Source organism: Perca flavescens, chromosome 8 (genome assembly GCF_004354835.1).
Source record: "Perca flavescens isolate YP-PL-M2 chromosome 8, PFLA_1.0, whole genome shotgun sequence".
NCBI classification, from domain to species: Eukaryota; Metazoa; Chordata; class Actinopteri; order Perciformes; family Percidae; genus Perca; species Perca flavescens.
Genome location: NC_041338.1, coordinates 3,165,667 through 3,184,674, shown reverse-complemented (window position 1 = coordinate 3,184,674; position 19,008 = coordinate 3,165,667). Strand labels below are relative to the sequence as shown.

The following is a 19,008-nucleotide window of genomic DNA, read 5'->3' as shown; positions in this document are numbered from 1 at the left end:
TAGCATTGGTTGTATCTTAGAGTTTTATAGGCAACATACTTCTTAAAAAATCCTAAAATGTAAACCGGACCAGTATGATTTGAATAATTTTCCCACGTGAAAGTATGATGAAGCAAAATGGGTCCAAAGAGGGGTGGGTTTCAGCACTGTTTGCAGCATTTTCCCCATTGTTGTGTATGTGGAAATCAATCACAGTGTTTTGCGATTTTTTGTGACAACCATTAGTCAAATCGCTAAGAAAAGTCACAGCACACCATGTTTACTGCAACGGCTATCTACGTCAATTTTCAAGTTCAATGTCAGCAAATACTGTGAGTCATGAATGTTGAGTGTGTGCAGACTCTACCCAGAATAGCGTCGAGGAGACAGATGACTACACAGCTGCAAGAAACATAAAAAACACAGTCTTGGAGCTGAAGATTTTATGCTGACCTTATGAATCATGACTGAAGTTGCCATGTGAAGACTTATTTTGACATCTTTCTTGGCCTAAAGACTTGAGAACATAACTGACCTGCGAACTGCCTGCCTCTTCTCAACTCATCACAAATGCCAATTCTTCTGCAGACTCAATTTATAAGAGCTTAAAAGATGAGTTAGCTGAAATGACTTAACCCCTAACCCTAACCCTGATCCAGACCTATGAGTTAAAATGTTTAAAAGGAAAAGATTATTTTCTACTAATTAGAGAGACTAAAAGAGATTGGAGACTAAGACTAACTGACAACCCGTACTCACTCTAAAACACTAAAATACGGACGTTTGGACAGTGGCTGTCAGCGTCTGAAGAGACGAAAAAAAGCGCCCTTCAGCGTGTTTGTAGAACGTACCGGGGAGAGCAGCAGCTACATGGAAGCTGAAGACGACGTAACACTAAGAGCGACTACGGTAGCGAGCAGTACATAAGGCCAAAATTCCACGTAGGGACGTTGGTTGGGGGGGTGGATGGGTCAAACAACCCAGGACTTTCACCCCTGGAGACCGGGTATCGTGTCCTGCGTGTAACGTTTCCTAAAGTCACTTTCTTCTTTACCTAAACCCAACCGTCCCGTTCTTCCCGCGTGTCACGGGGAAACGTAAGCCCACCCACGACCTTTACCTTAAAATAACTGCATCAAAAGGTATGCCAATAGTCCCGACCAAGCGCGTTTAGATAAAGCGCGTTAAATGAGGCTAAAGGAGACTTTTAGCGTCAATAACAACGCCAACGGCACCTGACCAAGCGTGCATTTTTTACGAGATGGGAATGAGAATGTGTTGTAACTAATAAGTGAGTAAAGGGCATACAATTACTTTATGACTACAAGACTGCTCTTCGAGTGCTCTCTATCTACCTCGTTTACAGTGGGATTAAAACATCACTGTACGACGCCATATGAACACACTGCTCTGCCCACTCTGCAGTGGCGGCATCCTCCTCCTTCCGCCTCTTCCTGTGTCCTATCGGAGGTTGATCTGCCCAGAGACAGCTCTAACAAGCCGGAACCACGGGGTAATGGTTTCTCCGTCACTGCTTAGGCAGCAATCCAGAGACATACAGGGCATACACTCACACACACACACACACACACACACACACACACACACACACACACACAGATACAAGGAATGAGAGAGTAATGGGGCCGGCAGGCAGGGAAAGAGAGAGAGAAAGAGACATGGAAGAGGCTGAGTGAAAGAGCTGGGTTAAGGGAAAATATATGGGGGGGACACTTCTGCTTTTAGAACCAAAACACGGTCTTTGCGTTCAGTTTCTGCAGTTTCATGACCACGTCATGTCAAGGAAATATTATTTTTTTTCCACATTTTTTATAAATTGAGGAGACAAGCAAATAGGCCATGAATAATTAAAAAAAAGAAAACTTCTTTGTCTGTATTCGATTTTAGAAAATGATTTGGCAGCTATTTACAGTAAATAATTGATTAATACTTAATACTAGCGAAAGAGAAAAAGCATGGAGACAGATTTTTGGTCTTTTATAGGAATAACCAACAGTTCAGGCCACTCAGTCCCAGAGGCAATTTCCATCTGCAGTTTCCGCCGTGCCCTTTTATAATGCACCTGTCCTAGAGTATGGGTGGGGGGGGTATGATGTTATTGTACTGGCAGGTTTGCTCTCTGCCATTCAGTCTCATATTCATAAAAGATAGGACGCAGGAGGAAACAGACAGACAGACAGACAGACAGGAAGCAGGAGGTGTTTCTTTCTGACAGAAAGACAGACAGACAGACAGACAGACAGACAGACAGATAGGAAGCAGGAGGTGTTCCTTTCTGTGGAAGTAATATCACCTCGGGATAATGTTCCCTCTGTCAGGCGAGACCAAGGACAGACAGACAGAAAGATAGACAGACAGGTTGACAGACAGAAAGATAGACAGACAGACAGACAGACAGATAGACAGACAGACAGACAGACAGAAAGATAGACAGACAGACTGACTGACTGACAGACAGACAGACAGACTGACAGACAGGAAGACAGACAGAATGACAGAATAACATTGGTGCAGATGTGACAGATCACAAAGTAAAAGTAAAGTTTAAAAATAAAACTACACAAATTATGCAAAAGTAAGTAGTGGACTATTAACGAAGAGGCCAAAAGCATCATATTGTATGTTAAGTGACTTCATTATCCTTTGATAAAAAAAAAAAGCTCCAGCCACTGGTACAGTAAAGCAGGCACATCCACCCATCTGGTCTGGATGGGTATCCTAAAGTTTAGAAGGAATAGAAACGGCTGCTCGTCAAGCTCAGACTCTTTGCCTCTTGTCGTTTTGTCTTCTGGCATCTAAATACTTTGTTTCTATCATACTTTCCCCCTGATTCTTTCTCTTCTCTGTCTCATCATATTCTCCATATCATCTGCCCCATCACCCATCATCCAATAATAAAGTGGGAGCTATCAGCTGGACAGAGCTCTGCTGCCGGCTGGATAAGGCTGTCTCTTTATCCTAACGTGCTGCTGTGTGCTGCACAAAGATCATTCTGATTCTGCGTGCGTGTCAAAACAAAATGTCCAACTAGTCAAGCAGTGGAATAAAAGGGCACAAGGAAGAAAGTGGGCGATGTAAATATATAACCATGTATGCATAATGCAACAGGCCAGCCACCAAGGCTGAGCATGTGATGTTATCACGTTTTTTTATTTCTTCATTTGGTTATATATATATAATGAGCCAACTGTGCAAGAAACGCCCACAGATGGAGTCCAATGTTGCATCTCTGACAGTCTTAAAATGGGAATGAATTTTTCCCTATATTTTGTCATGCAAAGAGTTTGGCAACAATTTTATGTTTTTCATGCATAACTTTTTTAATTATTTTTTTAAAAATAGACAGTTTGAGGTAAATGTAAATTGCTCATATTTCAGCTGTTCATTCCCCCATCAGCCACATGTAAGGTAGAGTCATTACAAGTCTTAACTGTTTAAGAGCAGGATTGAACTAGCTAGTGCTGTTCAAATATAAAATTAAGATTCTGTTACTGTATTGCCATTTTCTTGCCTCAAATGTTTTCAGGAACATATTCTAGCTTACTGTTTAGCTGTAACGTGAGAGATTGCTGCAGGTGGTCGGCCGGGCGACCGTGCAGGTATTTTGCTCAACTGTTTTCAACATAGCGGCCGGGTACCAAACTTTCCTATTTTACAGCTAAACACTACACTAAAATATGTATTCTGATAATATTTGAGGCAGTAGAGTAACATAACCTTGATTCATATTTGGTCAGTGCCTTGTTTGACAGTTTGACAGCAGTTCACAAGCAGTGTTAGACACTGTTAGGGACCCTTCGGCTCTGATTGGTTGTTTCCTTCCGGTGCGGTGGAAACTTCCAAATACCATTAGGAGCACAAGGAGGCAGCAGAACATTATTTTTTCAAAAAATGATCTGTCTCATCTATTACTTTCAGGATATAGGCTAGTGACAGTTTCAGCATATGAAAAAAAAACTTATTTTTATAAAAATTACCAACTGCACCCTAAGGTACAGTGCTTGAGTAGTACACCTAGTTACTTCCCACCAGTGTCTCGCATCTCTCTTTCTTAATTTAAGTCATTTGGTTATTTAACACAGAGTTTAGAAATTTGCAAACCATTGCTTAGAAGAAAAAAGTAGGCTTTGAACTTTCTCAAGCATTTTGTTGTGATTGATACTGTATAAATAATGATGAGAATGAAAGTTGACGAATTTCCCTCAACACACACACACACACACACACACACACACACACACACACACACACACACACGCACAAAAGCTTTGCCTTCAGCTCCTTCTCTTGGCCCCTTGGCTCTAGCATCTCCATAAGCAACCTTGGGCTCTGAGCCCTGTCAGCATCCGTCTCTTGTTACTTTAATGCATGTATGCATTAATGACTGAATGTTAATACACAGCCATATATTATTCAGTCTGGATCACCCAGCACTTGTCTCCACTTTAAAGCGTTGGTATGTGGACTTTTAAAGTCTGTTGCAGACAGATAATGCATCAACAGCACAGCATTTTGGTACAGGGATAAAAATGTGTGTGTGTAATCTAAAATCCTCCATCTTCACAGTGCGTCTCGATGTCCTTGTATCTTCGAGCCCCTGCACATACTGCAGTGGACAACTCTGAAGATCCAATTACTGAGGGATTTCTGAGAGAGAGAGAGAAAAAACTATATCTTGGCAGAACACCAAAAGGCTCAGTCAGAGTCCCAAGTAGAGAGTTGCCTGAAAGTAATGACTGTTGCTACGCACACACAGGGAAGGGCTCTTAAAACAATGAAACACAATGGTGTGTGTGTGTGTGTGTGTGTGTGTGTGTGTGTTGTGTGTGTGTGTGTGTGGGGGGGGGGTTGTGTTCTTGCCGAGTCCTGGCCTTGCAATACAATGTCTAATACCATTAGATACCTAATCTAATGCCAATAGATTCACAGCAGAGAAACAGCATCAATTATTCACTTTTTCATGGTAACAGATTCAGGGGATGAAACCTAGAGCATTATGAGAACAGAGAGGCCTACCGTTAAACGTCCACAGATGGAAGGATTTCCAACTAAATTAAATGTAAGTGATATTAAACATCGTTCAGTATGTTTGGGGACCGTGGAGACCACATCACTGCTGGTTTCCCATTCCCCACTCGTCCATGCGTGCATATGAATGTTAGCGTTAGGTGGACACTATAGACTGTATATAAAACTAGGTGGCCCCCCGCTGTGGCAGTGCAGCCGGTCACACACACACCTGCCCGCATTGCGCTCGCGGGCCCACAGACAGTGTCCAAAAAAGCAACAGCAAGCTCCTTGTCTTACCTCCTGCAGTTGCTCCAACTCCTTCCTGAGAGTCTCCTGCTCGATCTCCAGGTCTGCATACTTCTGCTTCAGCGCCTGGTTCTCCTCCAGAACAACAAGACCGCACTCCGCAGCCCGGATCTTCTCCCGGTTCGCCTCGGCCAGTTCCTGGGTGAGCCGCTCCAACTCGGCCCGGTACTGATCCGCCGATTCCCCGCATACTCCATCAGCGGCCATCGCCCCTCTCTCTCTCTCCCTCTCTCTCTCCCTCTCTCTCTGTGTCTCTGTCTGTCCCCCTGTCGCTCTGCGGTCCCCCCCTCCGTCTCTCCACCGCTCTGGACAGATCCACAGAGGCGGGCGGAGGCTGAGAGATGCTGAATATCCGCCCCCCCTCTCCTGAGAGAACCAGACAGGCAATGGAGACACAATTAAAAAAATGTACGAATGATTATGTTTTTCTCAGCATTATTATTAATAGCAGCTAACAGCAGATCCATATCATTAGAAGGACCATACCAGCTGATAGATGGAGCCCTGTGTCTTAAAATCAGGTCAGTGGCTTCTGTGTGGCACTCAGCAAAACAGAGAGCAGTGTTTCTGCTTATTCATGGGTGAAAGGGCGCCACCTGTCCTCTGCTGGGAGACATACCATTTACAGCTTTTAATAGGACCTGCATCAGTGCAAGATATACTGTCCTGCACGCTCTAAGTATTTACACTTAACAATATATAGTTATGCACTGGTTATAGCTAAATCATTTCTCAATGGAAGAGCGAGTAACAGGATTGTTTTCATTTTGCATGTCCAGTTTTATGCTATTATTTATATTATATTATATATAATATAAATTATATATATATATATATATATATATATATATATATATATATATATATATATATATTACATATACACTACCGGTCAAAAGTTTGGGGTCACTTAGAAATTTCCATTCCACTCCATTACAGACAGAATACCAGCTGAGATCAGTTGCATTGTTCTTTTAACCAGTGCAGCAGTTTTCAGATTACATTATGTTTTTTTTGTTACAAAAATGTAAGGTTCTCGACTGTTTAATGCAATATCTACATTGCCCATTATCAGCAACCATTCATCCAATGTTCCAAAGGCACATTCTGTTTACTAATCTGATATCATTTTAAAAGGCTAACTGAGAAAACATTGGAGAACCCTTTTGCAATTATGTATATATATATATGGGTGGGTTGAGCTCCTCCTCCGCAGCGCTGTGGAGGAAGGTCTGGCAATGCGAGACTAGTTGGTTGCTAGCTGGTGGTATTGTAGACAAAAGTGAATATAACCTGCTACAGAGGGCTGTGTTGAGTGTGTGGGTGCAGGCAGGTGCTCTTTGGATGCTTTTATATAGACCTTAGTGGTCCCCTAATACTGTATCTGAAGTCTCTTTTATATAGACCTTAGTGGTCCCCTAATACTGTATCTGAAGTCTCTTTTATATAGACCTTAGTGGTCCCCTAATACTGTATCTGAAGTCTCTTTTATATAGACCTTAGTGGTCCCCTAATACTGTATCTGAAGTCTCTTTTATATAGACCTTAGTGGTCCCCTAATACTGTATCTGAAGTCTCTTTTATATAGACCTTAGTGGTCCCCTAATACTGTATCTGAAGTCTCTTTTATATAGACCTTAGTGGTCCCCTAATACTGTATCTGAAGTCTCTTTTATATAGACCTTAGTGGTCTCCTAATACTGTATCTGAAGTCTCTTTTATATAGACCTTAGTGGTCCCCTAATACTGTATCTGAAGTCTCTTTTATATAGACCTTAGTGGTCCCCTAATATTGTATCTGAAGTCTCTTTTATATAGACCTTAGTGGTCTCCTAATACTGTATCTGAAGTCTCTTTTATATAGACCTTAGTGGTCCCCTAATACTGTATCTGAAGTCTCTGGGGGGCAAGGTGGAGGGTGGGGGTGTGGCCTTGACCAACTGCCACTTTGCTCGTTTGAAAGCCATGATGTCTCTCTCTCATTGGTGGGCCAAATTCTCTGGGCAGGCAAAGCAGAGAAAGGGGAGGTAACTAATCTGATATCATTTTAAAAGGCTAACTGAGAAAACATTGGAGAACCCTTTTGCAATTATGTATATATATATATGGGTGGGTTGAGCTCCTCCTCCGCAGCGCTGTGGAGGAAGGTCTGGCAATGCGAGACTAGTTGGTTGCTAGCTGGTGGTATTGTAGACAAAAGTGAATATAACCTGCTACAGAGGACTGTGTTGAGTGTGTGGGTGCAGGCAGGTGCTCTTTGGATGCTTTTATATAGACCTTAGTGGTCCCCTAATACTGTATCTGAAGTCTCTTTTATATAGACCTTAGTGGTCCCCTAATACTGTATCTGAAGTCTCTTTTATATAGACCTTAGTGGTCCCCTAATACTGTATCTGAAGTCTCTTTTATATAGACCTTAGTGGTCCCCTAATACTGTATCTGAAGTCTCTTTTATATAGACCTTAGTGGTCCCCTAATATTGTATCTGAAGTCTCTTTTATATAGACCTTAGTAGTCCCCTAATACTGTATCTGAAGTCTCTTTTATATAGACCTTAGTGGTCCCCTAATACTGTATCTGAAGTCTCTTTTATATAGACCTTAGTGGTCCCCTAATACTGTATCTGAAGTCTCTTTTATATAGACCTTAGTGGTCCCCTAATACTGTATCTGAAGTCTCTTTTATATAGACCTTAGTGGTCCCCTAATACTGTATCTGAAGTCTCTTTTATATAGGCCTTAGTGGTCCCCTAATACTGTATCTGAAGTCTCTTTTATATAGACCTTAGTGGTCCCCTAATACTGTATCTGAAGTCTCTTTTATATAGACCTTAGTGGTCCCCTAATACTGTATCTGAAGTCTCTTTTATATAGACCTTAGTGGTCCCCTAATACTGTATCTGAAGTCTCTTTCCCAAAATTCAGGCTTTGTGCAGAATTACAGCCACTAGAGCCATTCCCACAGTGAGCTTTCCTTAGGACGTGACATTTCTGTGTCTGTAGCTTTAAATGCTATTGAGGAGGAGAGAGGAGGGGGGGGGGGGGGGGGCAAGGTGGAGGGTGGGGGTGTGGCCTTGACCAACTGCCACTTTGCTCGTTTGAAAGCCATGATGTCTCTCTCTCTCTCTCATTGGTGGGCCAAATTCTCTGGGCAGGCAAAACAGAGAAAGGGGAGGTAACCTTGCTCCTTATGACCTCATAGGGAGAAGATTCCTGATTGGTCCATCTGAGCTTTAATTTTCTCAAAGGCAGAGCAGGATACCCAGGGCTCGGTTTACACCTATCACCATTGTTAGCCACTGGGGGACCATAGGCAGGCTGGGGGAACGCATATTAATGTTAAAAAAACTCATAAAGTGATATTTTCATGCCATGGGACCTTTAACATCTTGGTCCCGAATACAGACAACGGCAATGAATGTATAATCTACCACTTCCAGAGCATTTTTATAGCAATTGTCCATGGAAATGTTGATATTTTGGTTTTGGCCAGGGCATATGATTCAGATAAATGTCATGTCTAGCTTCAGTTTGCCTTGTTTGATGGTCTCCACCAACTATTTGTGCAACCGTGCCCCAGTCGTTCTTACAGCAAACACGTTCAATAAAAGAAGATACGACCGGGGTGAAAAGTTTACCCGCTCTCAGAGGCTTGCTGAATCTAATCAGTCATGGTACTGTCAAGTGAGTTATGGCAATGATAGTGAAGGCGATGCTGCGTTATCTTTCTTATAATTGCTAATTATTAGAAAAATGACTTAGATAACATTTCTTGGAAAGAACGGGATGTGAGCAGGTTCATGTCACTGTTGGAGCCTTTTCACAGAACAATATCGCTGTCACAAGCAAGTTTCACAGACACAGTTAAAGTACAAGTGGTTACATCATCACAGGAAAGGTTGTATTACACATGAACAGTAGCCTGATTTGTAATATTGTTTAACAAAATAAATAAAGCTCAATCAAGACATTCATATACACTTTTTGTATTTTTATTCATTCAAGCCACAATCATTAACTACAGCAGGGTGGCCTCTGGCTCACCCAGTAAGAGCGTGCGCCCCATGTAGGCTGAGTCCTTTGCAGCGGTGCGGGTTCGAATCCAACCTGAGGCCCTTTGCTGCGTGTCATCCCCCATGTCTCTCCCCCTTTCATGTCTATCCTCTGTCACTATATATAATAAAAAAAATTATCTTAAAAAAAATCAAATTATTAACTACAGCACCAACACACAGTGACTGACTATACCTTCAGCTGGTATTTCCCCTTTGATCCTATTCTACAAGTTCTCTAAATCCCCCCCCAGCTGACCTGCCAATAACCCTGATTTATCAGCCCAAATTAAGATAAGGACAGGTTGTCAGAAAGTCAACTGAATGACCTGTTTATGGTGGCGCTGTATCTAATCTCAGACAAGGAAGTGTGGTGTCATGTACAATAACACAGCACAAAGACTCTCTGCCAAGAAGCATGCCGCAGCACCGAGTGGCCTCAAACCTTGACATGTAAGAATAAATCAGTACAGACCCATCACAAGGTCTTGCATACGTGAAAGTTAACTGCAGCCAGTAACCAGCCAGGATATTCATTTTAAAGGTCAACTTTATTGGTAACAGGGAAAAAAAATGGTCAGTTGTTAAGATTCATTTTATTTTCAAGTTGTCAACACAGTCGACACATCTGGCAGTTAAAGCTCATCCATTAAACTGTTACACAAACATAGTTTAGAGATTGTAGTCTGCAGTATATCACCAGATACTCATGTGATTTAACACAATGGTGTCATCATTTGTACAGAAGTTGCTATCTGTCTGTCCCCAGCGGGTCAAAATACAGAGTCCTGGGATCTGGGGAATGTGTGTTGGTCAGCAAGGCGGGTGTCGGAGCGAATGTCGCCCTGAGGAACAGCGTTGATTGACGGGGTTTGGGTAAGCAGCATGGCAGCCAGCACCCTGCCTGCAGCGGGGGCTTTTGGGAGAGCTGGGAGAGCACATACAGTACTCATGAGTAGTTATCTCCAAAAACAACAAAGGAATCGCTGATCACTTAACCTGTGCCGTATCGTATGATTCATTTTGATTAGATAACGCTTTCGCCAATTTTCCACTATGAAATCATGTTGTCCTTGTATCTTGTTCCAAAACAAAATCTTTTTTTAAAGTGAGCATATAATTATGTAGACTACCGGTCGATATTAAAGTGCAAGTGGTTATGGTAATGATTTGTGCTGTTGTTATGTTTTATATACATATATTACTTTTTTACTTTAATTTATTTTTTTATTTTAATTCTATTTTTCAACACTGGAGGTTAGATTGAGAATAAAAGAATCCATCAGCCTCTATATACATATATCCACGTAATGTAATGATATTTATCAACTGGCCCCAGTCTTTAAAAATTCCCCTCCTCCCTTCCCTGGATGGCATATGGATAACTCTCAAGACAAGTAAAAACAACAAAAACAACAAAACTGAAGAAAAAGTTAAAAATATAGTACCGGTAGTATATAAAGTAAATGAAATAAAAAAAATTTAAAAAATTATAAATAAAATAAATGAAGCATCAGGTATAAATGTCAAAAACATATATTCTTTAACTGTTTTTATTATTTACCTCCTTCCTCTTTTATTGTTTACTAAACTTTATTATTGTTTACATTTTTAGCTCTTTTTTATTTGTATTTTATTTTAGATTTTTATATCATATTTTTTCCTTTGTTGCATTTTGTGTATGAAAGATGCAATGCACCCTCGATGGGCAAATATACAGTATGTCATATGTCAGGTGTTACCTCATAATAAAGCAGCTGGTGATTGGCTGGCTGGACGTCCCGGCTGGTCATCAGTTCTATATCCTTTACTGTTTCTGCCTTCCTCCATTTGGCTCTGCGGTTCTGAAACCAAATCTGAAACACAAACAAATAACAACACACGTGAAATAAATCATACTTACATCTTAACCATATATACTGTATGTAGCTGAGTAAATACAGGCCTATTTTGTTATCACTTTCCTCTGAGTACAAAACATCATCAAAGAATGATTAATTTTTTAATACATACTTTTATTCTGTAATATGTCAAAATTCTGTATTCTGTATAATGTCCAAAGACCATTGCTATTGTTCCATTGATGACTACTTAGTATAATCAGTCTGTTGTTCAAAGGGATACGCCACCGTTTGTTGAAACGGGGCTTATCACAGTCTACCTGGCTGTAGATAGGTGGGCCAACGCATTTTTTGTCTCAGTGCAAGTAATTAGTTTTTTTTTTTTTTTTTTTTTGGCTCACTTTTACTCACAACATGCTAACCGGCAACATAGGATTCCATTCACTATGCTAAGCTAACTAGCAGTACTGGACTAAAACAATGCATGTTCAAAAAATGCGTTGGCCCACCTATCTACAGCTAGGGGAGACCGTGATAAGCCCTATTTCAACAAACGGTGGCGTATCCCTTTAAGAACATCCAATGAATTTTTAGTAACCCCAGTTTGACTTCTTGACTCCTTTTACAATTAAAAAGTGATGTCAGCAACAAACAAGGTGGGCTATATTTGGTCATTGTTTGTTGATGTGAACTTAATAATAAAAGGAATACGTAAAATGATGACATGGGTTTGACAAGTAAAATGCCACATCATTAAACATTGAATATATAGAAAATGAACGCACACCGGGGGCTGTCGTGAGGTGCTGATCACTTGAGGTAGACCTGACATTCTGGCTCCATATGCATAACACAGCACGCTCTATAAAGGCCTTAGGGCCAAAACGTCATCAGAATTAATAGTGAAATGCATATGGAGCCAGAGTGTGGGACACTCTTTTCTTTCTCTTCTCTTTCAACATAATTAACCCTTGTGTTGTCTTCCTGTCGACCATGCAACTTGTTGTCCTACCTCTGTGGTCCCCCCCTCTCCACCATTAACACCAACTTATTATAGATAAATGAAATTATATCTAGCTGAAATTATGAATTATTTTGACTAATAGTAAGGTTTATGTCGAAGTTTAATCAAGATACTGTTTTAAAACCATTTCAACTGTTGTTTTCAAATGCTATCAAATTAAAGGAAACACCCAAAATGTAATGAAAGTAGTGAACTGATCCTTCATTTTACTTGCAGCAGAGCGTTGTATGGAACCGTCCATGTTATTTTGGGGCAATTAAGTTGAAAGAAACCCAAATTTCTGACATAGAAACTTTGAGGACGGGTCCAGTTAGACCTGAGGACAACACAGGGGTTAGATATTGTCTAATTAATAAACTAAATATAATGCACCATTTAAACAAACCAAGCATGAATGTATTATTTCATGTTGCCATGATGATTCTTGGTGAAATCATACAAACATTAATGGACACCAGTGTGTACCCCCACTCATTTGTAAAGACTGCCAAAGACAAAAAAAAAAAGAAGAATACTGAAATTAAATAAAAAAAAAAAACTGTTGATCAGTACTGAAGAGCTGCATGTGTCCTACCTGTATTCGGCCCTCAGTGAGGTGCAGGCGGGACGCTAACTGGTCTCTGCTGTTGACGTCTGGGTAGTGAGACTGCTGGAAGACTTTCTCCAGCTCCTGCACCTGTAACGGCGTGAAAGTGACCCTCGTTTGCCTCTTTTTCCTCTGACCTGTGAACAAATAAGCGTCACCTTCGTCGTCCTCGTCAGCATCATTTCTGCATGTTTTGAAATGTGTCTCCTTCCTTCTCTGTTTAAATCCTTATACTCACTCATGCAGCCCGTGGTGGCTTTTGGAGTCTCTTCAAGTAGTCTATTTTGTGGAGTTTCTATTGGCAGAGAGAAAAGGTATAAAATTAACAGGAATATTTATCATGTTTTAATGGCAACTATGATGTAGCAAAGAAAGATAAAAAAAAACAAAAAACATATTACCTGCACATGAGAGCTGGTTGGATGTCCTGGTGTTCTCCTTGATAACAGACCAGTCACGATGAACTCTTTTCTCTTTTCTGACACATGTGGGCTTCCTTAGAATTTCTTCAATTGAATGGGATAATTTTTTGCGCGGCTGAGATTCCATTTCAGATTCACACGGGACTCTTTCTCTTGTATCTCTATCTCTATTTTACATTCCCAAGCAGAATATCACCCGGCCATCAGCACCTTCGTCATCAGATAGCTCCTTTTAGTAGCCTATAGACTTTATTCACCAGTGTTCAGGAGCTCAAAATATCCAACAGCTCTCAGGCTAAGAAAACTGTTCTTCTTCTCCTCTCTGGTATCTTTGTTGCACTCTACTTTCTGCGAGGCGAGGACAGTCAGGTTGTCCTCCCTCCCCTGTCAGCCTGTGTTTGACCTGCATCACATGGTCATTATCAGGGAGGAGCGTATGGAACTGCATACTTCTACGAAAGAATTTTCAACTTAAGGCGTGCTCATTGTAAATATATAAACTCAAAAATATTATCTGCCCTTATCACTCTTTCATACCCACCATTTAATAGAACTGAGTTGTGTACATGTACTCTGAGGTTTTACTGCCTTCATTGTAACCAGCGTATAAAAGTAATTATTGCATTGTAGGGCCAAGCTCAAACAAAAATCTCTGTGGCTCTTTAGTTCTATTAACACCTGTGTAATAGTCAACTATAAAACATATCTACTGTTGCTTCTCTTTCTTATCACCAGATTTGTTGGAAGGCTAATCGTTATCTCCTTGGCCTCAATGTACCCTCTCACACTTCAGTTCACCTCAGAGATGCACTGGGAACACACGCTGTCAGTGACTCTGTGGGAGATCAGGTCTTATGTTTTTAGTGGGTCTCCATCTAGTGGTGTTAGCTCTTCAGTGCATTCATCTTTGATTCTATGACTTTACTGTGAGAATGCCCCTTTTGAGGTCTTCCTGTATGTCATATCAAAGATCAGGTGACGTTACAGTAATAGACCTTTATTTATGGCAGACATTTTGACATTTCATAGAAGGAGGTCCTGGTAGGGTTCACGCTGGCTCACTGGGACTCATAGCCTACTGGGACACATACCAGATCTGGGACACATACCAGATCTGATACATTGTTAATGTTAATAACTAACCCTAATGACATCATCAGGATCATTTTTCTCAAACTTCTGCAATGTCGAAGCAGTCATAAATAGATAAAAGCAGCAGATTTGCACTCTCACCATGTACTGCAGGTGGTGCTATTCTCTACCTCTCCGGTCTCTTTAGGAGTCACAAAATGTGACCCACATGTGTCTCTTGTGGTCTGTAATGATGTATACTAACGCAAGGGTTCAATGTTCTTTAAGCCAAGGACCCCTTAACTGAAAGAGAGACGGAGCAGGGACCCCCTACTACATAAATTGTCTAAAATGAAGTTGCATATTAAACTGGGCCTACAATAATGTGTAGGGTGGCCTAAAGCCTTTATACAATAGCTTAGTATTCAATGCAAAAAAAAAGTAGGCCTACCAAAAAAAAGAGTAGGCCTACCTTTTTTTTTGCATAGAATACTAAGCTATTACAGTAAAATAGCCTAATAATTTTTGGCATTATTTTATAAATCAGGTGTTAATGTTACACATACATGTGGCACAGTGAATCCTTAGGATTAACTTCATCTGTCGGTGGCTACCTTAATGAATACCTTACCTATAGGCCAGTAAGCAGTGGGGATTTATATTTGCTAATAATACGTTGGATTCATGTTAAGACTTTTTTAAATTTTCAAAAAAACTTTTAAAAATTAACAATTATTTGGACGCCACCCTGCAGTGACTCTGAGGACCCCCTAGGGGACCCGGACCCCCTGTTGAAGATCCCTGTACTAACATATCAGGAGTCATGGGTGGACACGTTACCCTATAGAGCAGTGGTTCTCAAACTTTTTTTCAATAATGTACCCCATTTCAATTGTGTTTTTAAGCCAAGTACCCCTTGGCCAGCGATAGATCTACCAAACAACAGCCATGGAACTGATGCTAATGAAAAAGGCAACAAAAACTTAAAAAAAAAAAGTAAAAACTTGGAAAAAGTTGGTAGAAAGAAGGATGTAAGGCAAGAATAGGTAGAAAATAGCATCAAAAACTGTAAAAAGCGACAGACTTGTAAAAAAAACAGTAAAAAGAAGGAAGACAAACTTCGAAAAAGTGACAAAAACCTTGAAAAAGGCGCAATTGTTTTTTGAAAACGCCACAAAAACTTCGACAAATGAAGAAAAAAAGAATACATTAGAAAAAATAAGCAAGGAAGGAAGGAAGGCAAGAACAGGTCAAAAATAGTGACAAGAAGCAACAAAAACGTAAAACAAAGCGCTCACGTACCCCCTGCAGTCCTCCAAAGTACCCCATAGGGGTACACGTACCCCCATTTGAGAAACACTGCTATAGAGTATGGGTAAAAAAAGTAAAGCTTTCTGTCACAGATGAATGAGAAACAAAGGTTAATCTCATTGTAAGTGATTATTTAAAAGCTGCACTCTTTGTAAAATTGGCAGAGTCACGGGATGTGGACCCTGGATCAGAAGCCACATGATTAGAGCCCAAAATATTTGGACTTAGGCAGTTTTCATCCAAATAACTACATTGTTTTGTTGTTATTAATTTATTTTTGGGGCTGTTTCAGTGATACAAAATCATTTATATCACTGTCCTGTCCCTGATCACAGAACCGTCTAGTAGGCTACAGGATCATCTTTAATAGATGAGAAGAGAGTTGAATACCCATTGACAGGAATAGGAGAGCAAACTCCTTCAGCTGATCAGTGAGAAACTAAACTATACCTCTAAGGTCAGACTTCAGATTCTTTTTGCTGTCTATATCCACGACGTTCCTCTTCCGGGATTGCTCCGTTGCCGCCGGGAATACCGCCGGATCACACACTTTTCAGCTATATATCCGTTACCTTCCTCTTTCTTTGTGTTGGCGTTCTGAAACTTTCTGGGGACTATGGTTAACTTCTCCTCAGATCTCTACCACTACCACTAAGGTCTATATAAAAGAGACTTCAGATACAGTATTAGGGGACCACTAAGGCCTATATAAAAGAGACTTCAGATACAGTATTAGGGGACCACTAAGGTCTATATAAAAGAGACTTCAGATACAGTATTAGGGGACCACTAAGGCCTATATAAAAGAGACTTCAGATACAGTATTAGGGGACCACTAAGGTCTATATAAAAGAGACTTCAGATACAGTATTAGGGGACCACTAAGGCCTATATAAAAGAGACTTCAGATACAGTATTAGGGGACCACTAAGGTCTATATAAAAGAGACTTCAGATACAGTATTAGGGGACCACTAAGGTCTATATAAAAGAGACTTCAGATACAGTATTAGGGGACCACTAAGGTCTATATAAAAGCATCCAAAGAGCACCATGTCATGAGACCTTTAAAAAATGCCAATAAACCAGAGCACCTTTGTCTCCCATTCGGGAATGCTGTGTGGACTAGCCAGAAACCTCCTCTGCAGTGCTGTGGAGGAAGGTCTGGCAAAGCGAGACTAGATTCTTTTTTATTTATAAAAAACTCTTTGTTTACATAGACCCAAGATGATTTGCTCAGTAATATTATAGCAGAATCTTATATTGTCTAATCCAAAGCAAGCAATGTATCATTTAACAATGAGGGTGTGTGAAGTTCACTTTAAAATTTTACATTTGAACTTTTAAAGCAACACCAAAGCACTTTTCCTCTTCGGTCCCACTACAGGTTGGAAACGGAATTGTCCATTACCGTTCTCATTCGAACTACAGATCCGCTACCCGATCTGGCAAACTTGCATAGTGCTGTTATAGCCGATAGAGGGCCACAAAGCGAATGCAGAAGTGTCGTTCACCCTGTTATGAGTTGATGAACCACTGAAACGATTTTGGAAACATTATTTTAAGGTCCAAAATAATCTTTGGTGTTGCTTTAATTTCTACACATGCAATGCATTTTTCTGTAAAAGATCCCTTTCCACTAAGCGATTGATTGCATGCTGCCCCATCTCCCAATTGGTTTATGGAAAAGTCTCTCAGGCACACATCTGTGGCTTAATGTGATCATGTGCCTCTAAGTTACAGCTTGACCCAAATCTTAGATGTGACTGATGTTATCAACAATAGGTTGTAGTTCAATCCAGACAGTAAGAAACAAAAAAAGTTCCTTCTTTCTTCACTAAATTGGCTACATGATGAATTGACACACTCACACAGATGATTTACTTAAGGGTATTAAGAGCTGTTATAAGCACGCTTTAATGAGCAGATGACAACAATGGCTTAGCTGCTTATTACTCCCAGTTCAACCACCTAAAATATGGTTAAAATACATTTAATACCATGGCTCACATTACTCATACACATGCATAATATGAGTCTGGCTTAACTCAGCCCTCATAGAGGGATTTAAAAGAATACTACCAATACTACCAATCCAAGGCCTTCCCTACCTGACATGTGATAGATCCTTATACAGTATACTGCATGCAGTCACATGCACACAGGGCAGGAGACCTCATGATGCCCTGGCGCTGCTTCTCTCTGTGCTTTGCATGTGAGCTCAATTTCCTTCAAGTATTCTGTTTGGTGCATTTTTTCATGCTCCCATTCCTTATTTTTGAACAGCCCATAACAGTGAAAACGAAAGCTTTCTTAAAGTATTCTGTAACAGCTTTTTGAATTCTGCACAGGCTGTACATAACCTAATGTTACAGATAATTATCAGTTTCTGTTTCCTACTGAAGGCTATGCAGTTCTCTGATGGTTCTTTGCTAGTTTTCTGTCAGAATATTAGCTGTGCTAGCAGCATTGCTCCAGGGATTGCAATGGGTTGGCTGTTTGCTGGTATCTTGATGACTATTAGCTGTCTTACCATGAAATTGCGCACAGACTCTGGTGATGAGTGAAATGTCTCAACAACGATTATATAGATCGCCATTTAACATTTCATCAAGCACCACCATCAGTTCTAAATTCTAATTTTGCCAGTAGGCTACTCTGGTTTATGACTAAACCTAAATTCCCGTCAGCTGAGGCTGACGGGAATTTAGGTTTGTGCTAATTAGAGAAATGTTAGCACGCTAATACAATAAAATAAGATGGTACACATGTTAAACATTAGACCTGCTTAATAACATTGGTATTTTAGCATTGACAGCACGTTAACGTAATTGTGAGCAAGTTAACATGCTGACGTTTGCATTTAGCTTAACTTCACAGAGATGACACATAGACTATATCATACAGTCTATGAGCTGCCATCATGGCAGTAGATTCTAGTCTTCTTTTAGACAAATGCAAATGAGACCTCATCGGTCTTAATAGGTTTGGCACGATTTGCTGCAAAAAATGTTTTTGCTACAATTTTGCATGTTCTTCTATTTTATAATACAAATTCTCCTATATTATGGAAAGTATGTGCGGTAAAAAACAAACAAAAATTGTACAGCAGTTATCCTGTAAGTTTTTTTTTTTAGGTTGTAACATTTTTATGACCAGCCTACCAACAAATGACAGAACTCAACACGATTCATTAATTGTGTATCATCACAACAATGATCCATAATGATAAGTGTATGCACTTTTAATGTATGAAAGTATTACAACAAAATCAACTAGTACATTGCAGACGTTGCAGTTGGTAGTGTGCAGCTATTATGTGAGATTGGCATCAGAAGAGGTAGCTGGAGGATGTGATCTGATATGAACCTGCTGAGGTGTTGAGCT

At 40.3% G+C, this 19,008-nt stretch overlaps 2 protein-coding genes across 3 annotated transcripts in view; both read right to left on the bottom strand.

Annotated features, from left to right (window-relative positions):
* The window catches only part of bicd1a (bicaudal D homolog 1a), a 33,663-nt gene extending 28,140 nt beyond the window's left edge, over positions 1–5,523 (bottom strand). For both annotated transcript variants that reach the window (XM_028586050.1, XM_028586051.1), the window contains exon 1: positions 5,308–5,523. In XM_028586050.1, coding sequence (XP_028441851.1) covers positions 5,308–5,523 — 216 coding nt within the window. The remainder of the gene's footprint in view (positions 1–5,307) is intronic.
* Positions 5,524–9,951: 4,428 nt separating this feature from the next.
* Positions 9,952–13,595, bottom strand: LOC114560805 (intestine-specific homeobox). Its single transcript, XM_028586439.1, has 5 exons — positions 13,220–13,595; positions 13,057–13,113; positions 12,807–12,955; positions 11,110–11,223; positions 9,952–10,295 (listed from the first exon to the last, which is right to left on the bottom strand). The coding sequence occupies exons 1-5, from the start codon at positions 13,365–13,367 to the stop codon at positions 10,119–10,121; spliced, it is 645 nt and encodes a 214-aa protein (XP_028442240.1). The 5' UTR covers positions 13,368–13,595; the 3' UTR covers positions 9,952–10,118.
* Between the last annotated feature and the right edge of the window lie 5,413 nt (positions 13,596–19,008).

Coding starts and splice junctions, on each gene's coding strand:
- LOC114560805 (XM_028586439.1), bottom strand. CDS start 13,367: ATGGAATCTCAGCCGCGCAAAAAATTATCCCATTCAATTGAAGAAATT. Junction 11,224..12,806: donor TCACTGAGGGCCGAATACAG/GTAGGACACATG, acceptor TTTGTGTTTCAG/ATTTGGTTTCAGAACCGCAG. Junction 10,296..11,109: donor ACCAGCTGCTTTATTATGAG/GTAACACCTGAC, acceptor GTGCTCTCCCAG/CTCTCCCAAAAGCCCCCGCT.